This window comes from Saccopteryx bilineata, chromosome 6 (assembly GCF_036850765.1).
Source record: "Saccopteryx bilineata isolate mSacBil1 chromosome 6, mSacBil1_pri_phased_curated, whole genome shotgun sequence".
Taxonomy (NCBI): Eukaryota; Metazoa; Chordata; class Mammalia; order Chiroptera; family Emballonuridae; genus Saccopteryx; species Saccopteryx bilineata.
Genome location: NC_089495.1, coordinates 78,292,061 through 78,310,404, shown reverse-complemented (window position 1 = coordinate 78,310,404; position 18,344 = coordinate 78,292,061). Strand labels below are relative to the sequence as shown.

At 37.5% G+C, this 18,344-nt stretch overlaps 1 protein-coding gene across 4 annotated transcripts in view; it reads left to right on the top strand.

Annotated features, from left to right (window-relative positions):
* Window positions 1–18,344, top strand: part of PIBF1 (progesterone immunomodulatory binding factor 1) — a 238,431-nt gene that overhangs the window by 112,967 nt on the left and 107,120 nt on the right. For all 4 annotated transcript variants that reach the window (XM_066237052.1, XM_066237053.1, XM_066237051.1 and 1 more), the window contains exons 12-13: window positions 8,262–8,412; window positions 13,661–13,751. In XM_066237052.1, coding sequence (XP_066093149.1) covers window positions 8,262–8,412; window positions 13,661–13,751 — 242 coding nt within the window. The remainder of the gene's footprint in view (window positions 1–8,261; window positions 8,413–13,660; window positions 13,752–18,344) is intronic.

The window sequence follows — 18,344 nt, the reverse complement described above, 5'->3', positions numbered from 1 at the left end:
GTAAAACTAAGATTAAAAAGATAAAGGGTCTCTCAGAAAATAAGCCTTAGGGAAAACATAAAAATGATATTAAATGCATGCATATTTAAGAAAACATAAGTAAAAATTGTAGATGGTGTCCACTGCTAAAGCAAACCAGTGTATGATATTAAATGCATGCATATTTAAGAAAACATAAGTAAAAATTGTAGATGGTGTCCACTGCTAAAGCAAACCAGTGTTCAGCATGTAAGACTCTTTCAAACACCTTCTTCAGGAAACGGCTGCAGCCATAATCTACTAGGACAGGTTCTTCCCTACATTTTCTTTTCTTTTTTTTTTTTTTGTATTTTTCTGAAGCTGGAAACGGGGAGAGACAGTCAGACAGACTCCCGCATGCGCCCGACCGGGATCCACCCGGCACGCCCACCAGGGGGCGATGCTCTGCCCCTCCGGGGCGTCGCTCTGCCGAGACCAGAGCCACTCTAGCACCTGGGGCAGAGGCCAAGGAGCCATCCCCAGCGCCCGGGCCATCTTTGCTCCAATGGAGCCTTGGCTGCGGGAGGGGAAGAGAGAGACAGAGAGGAAGGAGGGGGGCAGGGGTGGAGAAGCAAATGGGCACTTCTCCTATGTGCCCTGGCCGGGAATCGAACCCAGGTCCCCCGCACACCAGGCTGACGCTCTACCGCTGAGCCAACCGGCCAGGGCCACTTCCCTACATTTTCAATGAGACTATACTAGCTGATTTGGAATCCATCTTTTACAAGTTATGTTTTTATGGTATAAATTTTATAATTCCTAGCAAAATGCCTTTCCTTTTCCTTTTCGTATTGGATGACTGTATTTAAGGATGTGTCTTGGAGCAGGGGGGTGGGACTTTATAGGAAAACAGAGAAACACTTCCTTTCTGTACGTCTGAAACAAACATTTCACTAAACAACACTTTACAACATACAGTGCTTAGCCTGACCAGGTGGTGGCGCAGTGGATAGAGTGTCGGACTGGGATGTGGAGGACCCAGGTTCAAGACACCAAGGTCGCCAGCTTGAGTGTGGACTCATCTGGTTTGAGCAAAGCTCACCAGCTTGAACCCAAGGTCGCTGGCTTGAGCAAAGGGTTACTCGGGCTGCTGTAGCCCCACGGACAAGGCACATATGAGAAAGCAATCAATGAACAACTAAGGTGTCACAACAAAAAACTAATGATTGATGCTTCTCATCTCTCTCTGTTCCTGTCTGTCTGTCCCTATCTATCCTTCTCTCTGACTCTCTGTCTCTGTAAAAACAAAACAAAACAAACAACATACAGTGCTTATGTATTCTAAACCATTCCATGTTGTTATTTTTAGCCAGTTGCTATCCAAATTGATTTCATGACCTCATAAGGGTTGCAACTTATAGTATGAAAACCACTCTCCTATTGACCCTCCCACTTTTTCTGTGGATGCAAGTGAATAATAATTATGTTGCTCATTTGTGTAAATACCTTATATGGAAAGACACCTTTGTAAATAATATTGTGATCCTAAAAACCCTGATTGATAAAATCGAGGCTTTAAGGGAATTTCTGTACAATATCTGCTCTGATAATTTACTAACAAGATTTATAAACTTATTTATAAATTATTAATCTATTAATTTATAAATTCTCCTCTGGAAAATTTATTTTGTCTTAATTATCAATTGGAAGAGGTTCTCAAAGCACGGGCTTTTATATTTTGTCTACTTTTAAAGCAATTATTGGCCTCTAATTTTGTGTTTTATATTATGTAAATTTTGTATTTCGTTAAGTTATTTAAAGGAAGGAACTAAGAGCTTGATGTTTAATGGATTCCTAAAAGAAATTGACCTAATTTAATATATTCATGTTTAAAACTCAAGTGTTTAAATATTGGTTTTTCCTGAAGAATCTTTAATATAATAGCCTTCCATAGGTCTAATAATAAAGTTCTTTGACTTTCAGAAACAGTAGAGCATCTGTTTAGAGCAGACACTCAGACAAATCCATACTGACAGGGAATTCTCCACCGTGGAGTACAGAAGTGTGGGCAGATACCCTCCATCAGAAGTTTATGGGGATTCATATTTTATGAAATATCCCATCTACTGGTTTGTTTTTTTTAAGAATTTTTTTTTCGCCTGACCAGGCGGTGGCGCAGTGGATAGAGTGTCGGACTGGGATGCAGAGGACCCAGGTTCGAGACCCCGAGGTCGCCAGCTTGAGCGTGGGCTCATCTGGTTTGAGCAAAGCTCACCAGCTTGGACCCAAGGTCGCTGGCTCAAGCAAGGGGTTCCTCGGTCTGCTGTAGCCCCACGGTCAAGGCACATATGAGAAAGCAATCAATGAACAACTAAGGTGTCGCAACGAAAAACTAATGATTGATGCTTCTCATCTCTCTCTGTTCCTGTCTGTCTGTCCCTCTCTCTGACTCTCTCTCTGTCTCTGAATAATTTGACAGAGTTTCGAGTCTGGGTCCTCCACATTCCAGTCCAATGCTCTATCCGTTGCACCACTGCCTGGTTTTGTTTTTTGATTCTTTATCTGTTTAGATAATCTGTTTCTGTAGTTTTGCTTTGTGTGATGGTTGTTGTTGGTGGTAGTGGTCTTAGAAATGGGATACATATGAAAAATATCAGCTGTTCTGTGGAAACAATTTAAGACTGCCTTTACCAATCCTCTCTTATGACAGTGGAGTTAATAAGTGCCATCAGCAACCAGATTCTTAATGAATTCGGTCTCAGTATAATGAACTCTGTGAAAGCTTCAGATTGTTTCACTGTGTAGTGATTTTTTATAATGAATCAATAAGTCTCTAGAAACACATTCCAGCTGGCGGAATAAATAATGCTAAAACATGAATTTTCTTGTTCTGGCCCAATCAAGGACATTAGAAATCATCCTAAAAATATTTCCATATTATTCTTTCTGTGCCCTCCATTGAATGTATTTGAAGGATGTAGGATAATGTTTAGTTTACTTTTGGGAGAAGTTTTAATGGAAATAAGTGAAGGAGATGAGATGGAATAGATTAAGGAAAATTAAACTGTAATTTTTACTTGTTAAAAACTGAAAAATGGCCCTGGCTGGTTGGCTCAGTGGTAGAGCGTTGGCCTGGCGTGCAGGAGTCCCAGGTTCGATTCCCGGCCAGGACACACAGAAGAAACGCCCATCTGCTTCTCCACCCCTCCCCCTCTCCTTCCTCTCTGTCTCTCTCTTCCCCTCCCGCAGCCAAGGCTCCATTGGAGCAAAGTTGGCCCGGGCGCTGGGGATGGCTCCATGACCTCTGCCTCAGGTGCTAGAATGGCCCTGGTTGCAACAGAGCAGCGCCCAGATGGGCAGAGCATCGCCCCCTGGTGGGCATGCCGGGTGGATCCTGGTCCGGCGCATGCGGGAGTCTGTCTGACTGCCTCCCCGTTTCCAACTTCAGAAAAAAAAAAAAACTGATAAACTTCTGCATATTCTCTTCCACCTCACAGAAAGCACTCGGTCACATTTGTTAAGGTGCATTTTATGTTATTAGAGACAATAAGTCTTCTTCAAAATTGTTTAGTTATAGAGAATTCAGGTTCAGGATTATTAAATTCATACATCTCTATTTCTATGAGCCATTTAATACAACTTTTTATAATTGTATTTCTTACAGTAGTAATAATATTTTTAAAACCATACTATGTTCTGTGTACTCTGCTAAGCTCTGAATTTACCATCTCATTTAATCCTCCAATAATATTTGAAGTAGACCTACAAAAGATAAGTAATTTGCCTAAAATTACAACTAACAAGTGCCAAAGGTTAAATTGAAATCTAAATCCTTCTGGCTCCAAACCATTTTTTTTTTCTATTGGGTTGGCATGATTCAGCAAAGCTTATAGGTTTCAAGTGTACAACTCAATATAATACCATCTACATACCAGATCATGCCTCGTCCTGTCCCCCCCCCCTCCCGCCCTGGCCCAAGCAAAGTCTCTTTCTCCCTCACTTCCCCACACCCCCTTTTGCTCTGGCTATTGCCATTCCTTTGTCTGTATCTATGTGTTATGTATATGTTTTTCTGCCAATTTGTTCACCTTCTTTGATCCAATCCCCTCTTCCCCCTTCTCTCTTTCAACTGTCCATCAGCTTCCTGTGTCTATGCCTCTTTCTATTTTGTTCCTCTGTTTATTCTCTTCATTAGATCCTACATAAAAATGAGATCATTAGATCCCACATAAAAATGATATTTGTCTTTCTCTGACTGGCTTATTTCACTTAGCATAATAATTGCCAGGTCCATTCATGCTGTCACAAAAGGTCAGGTTTCCTTCTTTTTTATAGCCACATAGTACTATATTCCATTATGTAAATGTACCATAGCTTTTTAATCCATGTTGGACACTTGGGCTGTTTCCAGATCTTGGCTATTGTAAACAATGCTGCTATAAACATGGAGGTGCATATTTTCTTCTGAATTATTGTTTTGGAATTCTTAGGATATATTCCTAAAAGTGAGCTAGCTGGGTCAAAAGATAGATTCATTTATAATTTTTTTACTAAACTCCATACTGCTTTCCACAGTGGCTGCACCAATCTGTGTTCCCACCAGCAGTGCACAAGGATTCCCTTTTTTCCACATCCTCACCAGTAGTAGTTGTTTGTTGATTTGTTGATCATAGCCATTCTAACTGGTGTGAAGTGGTATCTCATTGTGGTTTTAACTTGCATTTCTCTGATGATTAGTGACAGTGAACATTTTTTCATATGCCTATTGGCCAGCTGTATGTCCTGTTTGGAGAAGTGTCTATTCAAGTCCTTTGCCCCTTTTTTAATTGGATTGTCTTCCTGATGTTAAGTTTTGTAAGTTCTTTATAAATGTTGGTTATTAACCCCTTATCAGATGTATTGGTGAATATGTTCTCCCATTCAGTGGCTTGTCTTTTGATTTTGTTGGTTTCTTTTGCTGTGCAAAAGCTTTTTAATTTGATTTAGTCCCATTTATTTACTTTTTCTTTTGTTTCACTTGCCCGAGGAGATATGTTGGCAAAAATATTGCTGCAAGAAATGTATGAGATTCTATGCCTTTGTTTTCTAGGATTTTTATGGTTTCATGGCTTACATTTAAGTCTTTTATCCATTTTGAATTTATTCTTGTGTATGGTGTAAGTTGGTGGTTTGGTTTCATTTATTTATTTATTTTTTGCATACACCTGTCCAAGTTCCCCAGTACTATTTATTTATTTATTTTAAGTGAGAGGAGGGGATATAGAGAGACAGACTCCTGCTTGCACCCAACTGGTAGGGCACTTCGACCAGGATCCACACAGCAACCCCCATCTGGGGCCTGTGCTCTGCCCATCTGAGGCCACTCACAACCAAGCTATTTTTAGATTATGAGACTGACACACTGCCTACTGCACTAAGGAGGCCACTAACCAAGCTATTTTTAGCACCTGAGGCAAAGGCTTGATGGAGCCATTCTCAGGGTTCTGGGCCAATGTGCTCAAATCAATGGAGCCATGGCTGCAGGAGGAGAAGAGAGAATGAAAGAGCAAGAAGGGGGAGGGACAGTAGGGGAAAAGCAGATGGTGACCTATCCTGTGTGCTCTGACTGGGAATTGAACCCAGAACTTCCACATGCCATGTCAAAACTCTACTGCTGAGCCAACTGGCCAGGGCTGATTTCTCTTTCTGACAATTCATTATTGCTGTATAAAAATGCTACTGAGCCTGACCTGGTGCAACACAGTGGATAAAGTGTTGACCTGGGATGCTGAGGACCCAGGTTCAAAACCCTGAGGTCACTGATGTGAGCATGGGCTCATACAGCTTAAGCACAGGGTCACCAGCTAGAGCATGAGATCATAGACATGACCCCAGGGTCACTGGCTTAAGCCCAAGGGTCACTGCCTTGAAGCCTAAGCTCATTGGTATGAGCCCAAGGTCACTGGCTTGAGCAAGGGGTCACTGGCTCAACCAGAACCCTCTGGTCAAGGCACATAGGATAAGTAATTAATGAACAACTAAGAGTGCCACGCCTGCGAGTGATGCTTCCCATCTCTCTCCATTCCTGTTTGTCCTTCTGTTTCTGTCTCTCTCTTTCTCTCTCTCACACACACAAAAAAAAGAACAGAAGAAAATGCTACTGATTTCATGATATTAATTTTGTATCCTGTTACTTTACCAAATTCATCTATTAGGTCTGGTACTTTCTTGGCAAAGACTTTAGGATTTTTATTGTACACTAACATGTTGTCAGAAAACAATGACAGTTTTATTGTTTTCTTTCCAATTTGGATGTATTTTATTGCTTTTTCTTGTCTGACTAGGACTTTCAGTACTATGTTGAATAAGAGTGATAAAAATGAATACCCCTGCCCTGGCTGTATAGCTCAATTGGTTAGAGTGCCGTTCCATAGCACAGAGGTTGCTGGTTCAATCCCCAGTCAAGGCACATACAGGAACAGCTTGATGTTCCTGTCTCTCCTCCCTCCCCTTCCTTCCTCTCTCACTGAAATCAATAAAATAAATAAATAAATAAACTGAACACCCCTGTCTTGTTCCTGATCTTAAGGGATTTGCTTGTAGATTTTGCCCATTGAGAATGATGTTGGCTGTGGGTCTGTCATATATGGCCTCTATTGTGTTGAGGTGTGTTCTCTCTATTCCCACTTTGCTGAGAGTTTTTGTCATAAATGAGTGCTGGGTTTCAGCAATAGTTTTTCTGCATCTATTGGTTTGATCATGTTATTTTTATTCATTTTGTTTATGTGATATACCACATTTATTGATTTGAAAATATTGTACCAGCCTTACATCCCTGGAATAAATCCCACTTGATCATGGTGTATAATATTTTCAGTGTATTGTTGAAACTGGTATTTGCTAATATGTTGTTGAGAATTTTAGCATCTATGTTCATCAGGGATATTGAGCTATAGTTTTCTTTCTTTGTAGTGTCTTTACCTGGTTTTGGAATTGGGATAATGCTTGCCTTCTAAAGTGAGCATGTTAGTCTTCCCGCCTCTTGAATATTTTGGAATAGTTTGGGAAGGATAGGTGTTTGTTCTTCTTTTAGTGTTGGTGAAGCTATCTGGTTCAGGACTTTCGTTTGCTGGGAATTTGTTGATTACTGCTTCAGTTTTATTCGTTGTAACCATTCTGTTCAGATTTTCTGATTCTTCCAGATCAAACTGTATTTTCAACCATAATATTCAATTGCTTCTCAGAAAATACTGAATCTTATGCTATATTAGGAAGCAAGTATAATACCACTTTATAATTTAGTCTGTACTAGTAAGTAACCTTTCTAGATAATTAGAATTTAATTTAAGCATTAAAACATCCCTTGGTCACTAGAAAAATCTCCTTTTAGTGAATTCATTATTATCACTATAGCAGTTTTCTTAGTGAGTTACCAGTGAATTTGTTCTTACACAAAATAACTTCATTTCCATGCCTTTTATATTACTTTTTATCATCTCTATCCTTTCTTTTCATACAAAGGCATTTTCTGATACAGCACCAAGTAGCATTTTACATTTACATTTTGATTTGCTGCTTTGTAGTTATGATTGTTCAAGAAACCAAAAGCATGGCAAAGGTAGCCCTGGCCAGTGGTACAGTGGATAGAGCGTCCTCCCAGAGCGCTGAGGTCACTGGCTCGATACTGGAGTAGCCAATCCTGAGGTCACAGGCTCCATCTCAGGGAGCCTAACTCGATCCCAAGGGTACCAGCTCAACCCCGAGGTTGTTGGTTCGAGCCCTAGTCAGGGCACATAGAAGAAATTACTGGCTACACAACTAAGTGGAAGAATGAGTCAATGCTTCTCTCTTTCTCTTTCTCTCTATCAAAAACAAAAAGCACATAAGGGTAGATAAAACAGTGTCTAGTGGAAAACTGCAGGGCTCACTATGAGTATATCACTTACACACAGCTTTATGAGCCTTCCCCAAACAGCTCCGCTTTCCAGGCAAATGAACTCCAGGTAAGTATGCCGTTGTTGCGTTTTTGAATTCTAACAAGCAAATGCTAATCTTGCGCCTACAACTATTTAAAGTTTTAAATGTGTTTTTTATTCAATTATATAATAAAGTACTTTGTAATTTTCACTTAAAAAAATGAATTGTTTTTCCATAGCAATAATTGTACTTTACTTTCTCAGTCACCTCAGCTGAGCTACTTTCTCTTTATACCTAAATCATTAAAAAGAGGGGGAAAAAACTAAAAATATTTCTATATCACATTTTTGTCTCAACTGTTAACTAATTTAATTCTGCCTTTGCAAATTTTTTTCTTTCACTATTAGGTTTTAACTAAAGAATTTTATAGTCTCCAAACCTCTTCTGAAAAACGTATTACTGAACTTGAAGCACAGAACTCTGAGCATCAGGCGAGGCTAGACATTTATGAGAAATTGGAAAAAGAGCTTGATGAAATAATAATGCAAACTGCCGAAAGTAAGCTTCCCACCCCCACCCCACGGACACAGTGTTTGTTCTTGTTTTTGTTTTTGACAGCACAAGGAACCAGTATTGTTTCTAAAACTGCTTGGTATATTTTTTTCAAATATAATTGGTGACTTTTCTTTAAAGAACATTTTATATTTTAAAAATTAGTGTTAATTCTAGTAGTTGAGATTTTAAAAAATAGTTTAATTATGGTAGACTTTTATCTTTTCATTTATTTAGTTCACTCATTCAATGAGTGCCTGCATCTGAGGATATGGAGTTTATACATTAATGCTTGCTTATAGGGAGTTTTTGTATAGTCTACTGGGAGAGACAAACAGATTAACAGATAATTAAAGTAGTAAGCTAAGTGCTGTTAGTAAGAGATAGGCAGCCCTTGCTGAAAGAACAGAAGAGATCCTGAGTTAATTCATCCTTGGTAATAATACCTAAGAGAGGAGATAATGTTTGAATGAGACTTGAACAACAGATAGAAATTCTTTGAATCTTTGACGCTGATTTCTACTTTTTTTGTGTGTTGTCCCTAAACATTTTCTTATAAAGATTATATTATATTTATAGGCATATTTAAATTGGTATTTTGTTCCTTTCATTGTCTTTTTTCCATTTCCAAAGCCTGATGATTGCAGTAGTTTTCAAATTTCTCTTCCATTTCTTCACCAGAGTTCAAGTACTCTGGTTTGGGTTATACCTGCACCGGCTCTAAGGCCTCTTGCATCTTACGACAGCCTAAAGTCAAATGCCTCACAGCATGACCTTTTTTGTGATTAGGCTCATTTACCTTTCTATTTTTCATGCTCTGCCATTTCATAGGATATTGTATTATTTTGAAAGTTCTATACTCTTTCTAGCTCTATAATTTTTTCTGTGTCCTCCTGTCTAAACAAATTAGGAATAGAAGAAACTTGCTCAATCTGATAAAGAGTATCTATAAAAGAAAACCTATAGCTAATATCATACCTAATAATAAAATACCAAATCCTTTCCCTTTAAGGGGGAGATCAGGGCAAGGATTTATATATTAGATTTAATCTCCTAGGAAGTAATATGAGATAAGAAAGGAAAAGTATAAAGATCAAAAATGAAGAGTTAAAACTACTATCAAATTACAGAGCAGTCAATACAATTATGAGTAAATTTAACAGGTATACTTAAAGTTTGTACCATTTATTATATGTAAATTTGATTTTTTACAAAAACTATAAATAAATGCTGTACTATAGTTAATGACATACATGTTGAACTGTTGAGGTCTGAAAGGCAGATGTCTGCAACATACTTAGAAATGTACCCCAAAAATAAGATAGATTCATGGGTTGATATGGGAATGGAAAGATGTGGGATAAATAAACATATTACAGTGTTTACTTTAGAATTCAGATATTTCATCCTGGCTGGGTAGGTCAGTTGGTAGAGCACCATCCCAAAGCACAAAGGTTACTGGTTTAATCCCTGGTCAGGGCAGGTGCAGGAACAGATTGCTGTTTCTCTCTCTCTCTCTCTCTCTCTCTCTCTTTCTTGTCCTTTCTCACTCTCTAAAGTCAATAAAATAAACATTAAAAATTTTGTTTTAAAGATTCCAGATATTCATATATGGGTGTACACTGTAGCTTTTTCAACTTTTCTATATGTATAAATGTTTTTAATAAAATCTTTAGAAGAAATACAGAAATTACTCTTTGTTCCGATATTATATAAGCCATCTTAAAACCATCTTAGAATAAAATATATTTCCTTGTACTTGGAAGATCAAGTAACTAGGCTCTTTATCCATTCACATTGGAAATTAGAATATTTTTATCTTTGTTTAATGAACACTTACTGATTAACCAAAATTTCAAAGATGTAAGCACAAAACATTCTTTTCGTACTACAATGTATACAATATTCAAGGGAGTACCATCTAATTCAGCTAATTTCAGTGGACATAAAGATGGTTAAACTTCATTTATTAGGCCTGACCTGTGGTGGCGCAGTGGATAAAGCGTCGACCTGGAAATGCTGAGGTCGCCGGTTCGAAACCCTGGGCTTGCTTGGTCAAGGCACATATGGGAGTTGATGCTTCCAGCTCCTCCCCCCTTCTCTCCTCTCTCTCTCTCTCTCTCTGTCTCTCCCTCTCCTCTCTAAAATGAATAAATAAATAAAATTTAAAAAAAAAAAAAAAACAAAAAAAAAAAAACTTCATTTATTAAAGTGTAACTATGGCTATTTGCAGTAACCTGTTTATAATTGAATTGCTTTTTATAATCGAATAAGTGTATTATTTGGATATTTGAGGAGTTTAGTTTTCGACATCTCACTGAGTTGTGAAGAATACAAATATTGCCAAAAGCTCAATAAATTCAAATATGAAATGAAACTTGGATTTCTAGTTCTCAAATTCAGGGACCCTCCATTCATTCTCATCCTGTTTGAAACCTTTGCTAGGCATCTGCCACATTTCTCAAAACCCTTCTCTTGCTTCTTGAATCACCTGCCTCTGATTGTTTTTCCCATCACTTTTGTTATCTCTTCTTCTCTCTAACTCTGATAGTTCCCAGGGTGTTTTCCCTCATCTTCTTCAGTTCTGGATAACCTTATCCCTTTCCACAATTTCATTTACTATTTATAGGCTAGGGATTCCGCAGGTCTGTATGGAGTCCTGCAGTCATTGAATATCTAACATTATTTATATTTTAAGTTTTTTTTTCTTTTTTTTTTTTTTTTCTAAAGCTGGAAACAGGGAGAGACAGTCAGACAGACTCCCACATGCACCCGACCGGGATCCACCCGGCACACCCACCAGGGGCGACGCTCTGCCCACCAGGGGGCGATGCTCTGCCCATCCTGGGCATCTCCATATTGCGACCAGAGCCACTCCAGCGCCTGAGGCAGAGGCCACAGAGCCATCCCAGCGCCCGGGCCATCTTTGCTCCAGTGGAGCCTTGGCTGTGGGAGGGGAAGAGAGAGACAGAGAGGAAAGCGCGGTGGAGGGGTGGAGAAGCAAATGGGCGCTTCTCCTGTGTGCCCTGGCCGGGAATCGAACCCGGGTCCTCCACACGCTAGGCCGACGCTCTACCACTGAGCCAACCGGCCAGGGCCTATATTGTAAGTTTTGTCTAATTTCACAACTAGTTTTTGTCAATCTTGATTCCTCCCTTATTCTATCAGTGACTCATCTCACTTTCACAGGTGTTCAGTTGTCTAGAATCCAAATTCTTCTCTCCAACCTCCATTGCTATTATGGACCATGTCTTAACTGGTTACTAATGTAACTTATGAGGAGTTCTTTGTGCTACCGATCTAGGCCATCTTTTTCCTTGTTATTGGAATTTTTTTCCTATAATATCAACATCAAAAACAAAAATCTGTTGGTCATTTCACTTATCTGTATTAATTTCTCGTTGACTATAAAATAAATTCCAAACTCCTTAGCCTAGCAAACAAGTCCCATTCACAGAATTAAATCTGTCTTTGTACTCCAGACTAACTCCAGCCATTTTTCTCACAATTACTAAGACTTCACAGCTTTGTAACTTTACACATGTAATTCCTTTCTGCACCTTCACTATGCATGTCAATCTCCTCACACCTTTCTAATCCCTTTAGCATGGGAAAAATAGTGGCATTCAGGTATATTTTTTGTGCTTCTGAGACACAGTCATATCTTTTCACTACCATTTACCATATTGTATAGTACATTGTTTCTGTTATTACATCACCACTAAATTATCTAGTTATCCCATGCGTTATTAATCTAATAAATATTGAACTCAAATTTAAGATATTCATAACTATCTAACTGATGGGTTAAGATGTTAACTAAGTTTAGCCCTTTCCCTTTTGGATTTAGAACTATTTAAGAGAGACACGTGAGATAGGGCTCTCACTCTAATTCTGCCAGCTCTAATTCTGAGAAAACTGAATTGGAGATATCGATTTGCATCTGAAGCCATGATAGCTGATAACACTACTGCCAACAGCATATATCATCTCCTGCATCCACATGTCCCTCAAATAATAGTTCTACTTCTGAAAACTAATCTCGGTTCACCTTGAAAAATCGGGGGGAAAATGGAAGGAAAACATGTATTTATATTCCTGAAACTTTAACTGTACTACAGAAGGATAAATCAACAAATAAGTGCACAATCATAATGATAGGCCTGCATATACTCAGCTTCTATTACTCATGTAAAATCCACATGTGGCTTTGTTTTCATTCTGAAACAGTTCTAAAAGCAGGGTTTCTTTTAACATTAAAATAATGTTGATGCATAATATTATAGAATTGCTTTATGTCACTGACAGCTTTTATTTGAGCTAGTCAATCTTTTGTTTTTATGGCCTTTGATTAAAATATTTAACTGTAACTTACAGTAAAATTGTCATTGCATTTAAACTTTTTAACTTTAAAATATGTACCTGTTAAAATTCTTTTGGGGCCTGACCTCTGGTGGCGCAGTGGATAATTAAAGCGTCGACCTGGGAACACTGAGGTTGCCGGTTCAAAACCCTGCACTTGTCTGGTCTAGGCATATATGGGAGTTGATGCTTCCTGCTCCTCCCCCCTTCCTCCCTCCCTCTCTCTCTCTCTCTCTCTCTCCCTCCCTCCCTCCCTCCCTCCTCTCTAAAATGAATAAATAAAAATAAAAAAATACATCAAAATTCTTTTTTGGGAGTGGTGGACTAATAGCAGAATTTAGAAGGAAATGGCTTTGCTGAGATTTTTTTGTAATTAAAAAAAAAGGCCACCAATACTTTATCGATACTTTCCTATTTTTTTTTTACAGAGTATCCTATTTATGTAGTTAATTTCACTATTACAAGTTAAGATACAGTTGTTCTTCTAATAAAATAGTGAACATCTTTTCTAATTAAAAAGTCATTTCTTTTTCAAGGGAAGTAGTGTGATTGATGTTAGTACTTTTTCATAATTACATGTTTTCATGCAGAAAGGCTTTGAATCATTTATAATACTGCAAGATCTGTATTATTATGTTTTATAACAAGAAAACTTTACATGTCATATGATCCAAACCCTTACATCTTTTAAAAGTAAGTTGGACAAATCCAAGCAAACATATACTTGAAGAAATAGGCTCTTGCTTACAAATGGCCTGTTTGACATTATGCGTTAGCCCTTTTTATGTTCTTTTACTCTCTAATTTATTATGATGATCTCTTTTACTTTCACTTCTGCCATGCTTCTTAAGAAAAAAATTATTTCATATTATACACTTTTAATATTTTCCAGTCGAAAATGAAGATGAGGCTGAAAGGGTTCTTTATTCCTTTGGCTACGGTGCTAATGTTCCAACTACAGCCAAAAGACGACTAAAACAAAGGTAAAATCAATATATATGTGTTTTACTTATCTATTCGAGCAAAATGTAATTACATTATGCTTTTTGATGATGTGTGGAGTTGCATGACAAAATAAAGTGCCTTTATTTTTAGTATGTGTGAATAGTAAATTGCTCACAAAATAAAACACTGTAAGTAATGTGCATTTTCTGTATTTATAAGTGAGTTTAATGGTCAGTAGACTAGAAGCATACATTAGAATTTTTCTAGATTTAGATTCATTGATAATGACACCATTTTCATTTTATTTCTACATTAATTTCAGATGAGTTACAAATGCTTTTGTACAAATAATTTTTAGGTTAAAGTTAATTAATTATGCTTCTTTTTTTCCTCTTGTTTTTAGTCAACTGCCTACATTCCTTGATATACACTTGAAAGAACAAAAGAAAGAGATCAAAAGAGAGGGAGATAGTACAAATATTGTAGATTAAAAGTATAGAAGGTTTTGTGAAGACGAACAATATTTGGGGATGTTTGTTTGTTTGTTTGTTTTGTTTTTGGGGGGGGAGAGAGAGAGAGACAGAGTCAGGACAGGAGAGAGAGAGAGCGAGAGAGAGAAGCATCAACTTGTAGTTGCCGCCTGACCAGGTGGAGGCGTAGTGGATAGAGCATCGAACTGGGATGTGGAGGACCCAGGTTCAAGACTCCGAGGTCACCAGCTTGAGCGCGGGCTCATCTGGCTTGAGCAAAAAGCTCACCAGCTTGGACTCAAGGTAGCTGGCTCGAGCAAGGGATTATTCGGTCTGCTGGAGGCCCGTGGTCAAGGCACATATGAGAAAGCAATCAGTAAACAACTAAGGTGTTGCAACGAAAAACTGATGATTAATGCTTCTCATCTCTCTCCGTTCCTGTCTGTCTGTCCCTCTCCTTGTCCCTATAAAAAAAAAACAAAAAAAAAATTGTAGTTGCCTTCACTTAAGTTGTGTATTGATTGCTTCTCGTAAGTGCCTTGACTGGGGATCAGATCTCGGACTCAAACTGAACCTGTGCCCCCTTGCTCAAGTCAGTGACCTTTGGATTAAAGCCAGCAACCCTGGGTTTTTCACACCAACGACCTTTGGGATTGTGTCAGTGATCCCTCACTGAAGCCAGTGACCCAGTGCTCAAGCTGACAAGCCTGCACTCTAGCCGGTGACCTCAGGGTTTTAAGTCAGCAACCTCAACATTCTGGGTTGACACTTTCTCTATTCACTGTACCATCACCAGTCAGACCAAGATTTTTTTTGTGGGGGGCAAGAGCGACAGAGACAGACAGGTCAGACATGGACAGACAGACAGGAAGGGAGAGAGATGAGAGCACTTGATTGCTCATTGATTGCTTTCTCATATGTGCCTTGATGGAGGGGGCTCCAACCGAGCCAGTGACCCCTTGCTAAGCCCCCAACCTTTGGGCTCAAGCCATCGACCATGGGGTCATGTCTATGATCCCACACTCAAGCCGGCGACCTTAGAGTTTCAAACTTAGGTCCTCCGTGTTCCAGACTGACACTGTCCACTGCACCACTGCCTGATTAGGCATACCAAGAAAATTTTTGAAAGATTCATTACTTATCTTATGAGATACTGCTTAAAATATACTGAGAGAAAATTGTATCTATAGTAATCACTTTTCTGGTTGACCTAACTCCTTTAGCCCACCTAAAATCATCCTGCTTTACAAAAACATTTCATTGCCTCATTCAGTACAAGAGCAAGTCTAAATGTTTCTACCAGACTTCTAAGCCCTTCCATGTGACCCCACCTCTCCAGCTTTATTTGCATCTTTATACAGAATGAGGGTAGTCTACATCTCTGCCTGTAAACCTCTGATTTCTTCATACTGTACAATAAAGCATTTCTCTTATCTGATTAGCTGCCATTTCCCACATGATGTCTTCAGCTAGATGGAAAGTTCCTCAAGGACATCATCTACATCTTCTTCTTGTTTATTCTCCACTCTCTCTATCTGACAGACACCTGATAGAATTGTCTCTTCATCTGAGTATTGGAGGACTCAAAGCCGCTTCTTTATCTTTTAATATGAATTGACTTAAACCTTTGGAGACATTACACATAAGAAAAATAATCCATCTAAACACCCAATACTTTTGTAGAAACTTGAAAGCGATGGCTCAGAGAATGTCTCTATGGCTGTCTGAACTGCTGTAAGATATAGCCTGGCCTGTGGTGGCACAGTGGATAGAGCATTGACATGGAATTGCTGAGGTCACCAGTTCTAAACCCTGGGCTGCCTGGTCAAGGCACATATAACATACAATCAGTGAACAACTAAGGTGAAACAACCATGAGTTGATACTTCTCACTTTCCATCCCTCTTTCTCCTCTCGCTGTAAAATCAATAAATAAAATCTTTAAAAAAAACCCGAATTTAAAAAAAAAAAAAAAAGATATAGACCATTTTATGAGAAGTAAAGGATTGCTTAAATTTGTGACTTTTGCTGGTTAAACTAAATCTCTGAAAATCTTTGGGTCAAGTACAGATTACTAGCAAGTATCAAACAGTAGCTGGAATAGTTCATTCTATCTGGTAAAGATGCAAGCATTTCCAAATTATATATTATTTGAAAAAATCAATTATAGTCCCATCTCATTCCTATTCTTCCCCAATTTCTTCCAAAAATCACTAAGCTGACCTAGGATGTTTTGTAATTATAAGTATATCTCTGTTTTTAAGAATTATGTTACCTAGGGAGGGATAAAAACATAAGCTTCTGGACGGGTGACTTGTTTATCAGTGGTAAATGATTGCTAAAATACTAAATATTGAAATTTAAAGGAAAAAGTCCATTCTCTTCTCTATTTTAGCATCTGAATCTTTCAAAAGAATTGTGTCACACACAAAAAAGAACTTGTCTATTGTAAGCTCTCTTTCTTTAGCCCAAATATGAGTTCCTCCAAAGTTAAAAGCAATTGTTGCTTATTATTTTGAAGAATTTCCAAAATAGATGTTGATTTCTTAAAATTTAGAGTGAAGATTTATGGAACCACAACTGATTCATATTCCAATAATCTTAACTGTCCAAATATTTCTAAAGATTTTATCACTGAGCTATCTGTGTGCCTTGAACAAGTGCCTAATGGACATGCTATTAATATCTCCTACCAGCTGGTGCCAGGCATTCTTCTCATGGTGAACCAGAGGGTTATTTTGAGGAAGTGCTTTTCAGGTCATCTAAACTGAGTGAAGGGAAAGTAAGTCTAGATATGCAGAGAGGACATTTATGCATTCCTTTGTCTATCCATTCAACAACTTTTATTGAGTGCCTAATATATGCACAAAATTGACCAATGACACGGAACATTTCTGTTTAGGGTCTGATGCATTTCCGAAGATTGCAAAAAGTCCACATTTGATTTTTTAATGGATATTTTTAAAGAAGTCAATGGCTTTCTGCTCTGTTTAAAGTGAAAGCAATATAGCCTTTGAGAGAATCTATATTTAATTTTCACATTTGGGATTAAAGTAATAGCAACTTAAGGTATATTATAAAACACTCAGAACACTTTCATTATACCTGTCTATACCAAAATATATTAACATTTCAAAGGAACTTATTTCCTAACTATTGCACAATATATTCTATTCATACTAAATTGGATTTAAAATCACATATATTCAGTAACCAGATTTAGGTATTTTAGCATAACACTTAATTGAAGGGGATTACTGATTATAAAAATAATAAATATGTATTTATTTTAGAAATTAGGAAAATTTTTTGTAATTCTACTATCCAAAGATACTATTCAGAAAATGTGTACAGATTACATTTTTTCTTACATATTTAGGTTATTATTGTATATAATTTAGAGATGTATTTTTTTTATCTTATAATTCTATCCTGAACATTTTCATGTATCATCATGTGTTCTTTAAAAAGATAAATTTTGTTGGTAATCGAAAACTTTAATTTTCAGACTTTCAGTTTTTGAGTGTCATATTGCTCTTAATAAATTAAATAGCCACTGAAGTTTTTTATTAGTTGTCTGTTGCTACCCAAGCTATATTGTGAAATTAAAATGAGTGCCTGGCACAGAGTTCAATAATGTTAGTTTGTTATGCCAGTGAATGTTTCTTATAGTAAATTGCATAGTTGATCTTAGAGCAAAAGCCAGTGTACAAAAAACTTTAAGTAGGCACAATTTGAGTTTTATTTAAAACAATTTTGTTTTAAAATTTTAATGAGACCTCTCGAAATAATTAGTAGAGACACACCCTGAATATGAAACTAGTTTTGAGATTCACTTTCTTTGATATCAGTTTCTTAAAACATGTACTGTAATGCCAGTCTCCCATAAATTAACAGAATTAACTTTTTCAAAATTAGTTTGAAAAATAACTCCCTAAAATGTGTGTTAAACACATTATAATTAGTAAATAAGGTTACTTAAATCTTGAAGTTTTAATAGAATGAGGAACAATAACTAAATATTGTATTAAACTCTTTTCAACAAAGTTGTGGAGAGTTAAAGGGCTTATACAATTAAAGTAGATTCAAATAAAATGGACTCTTCTTGACTTGACTAAACTTGAAAATCTGAAGTAATGTTTTTCTTTCGGTCATGATTAT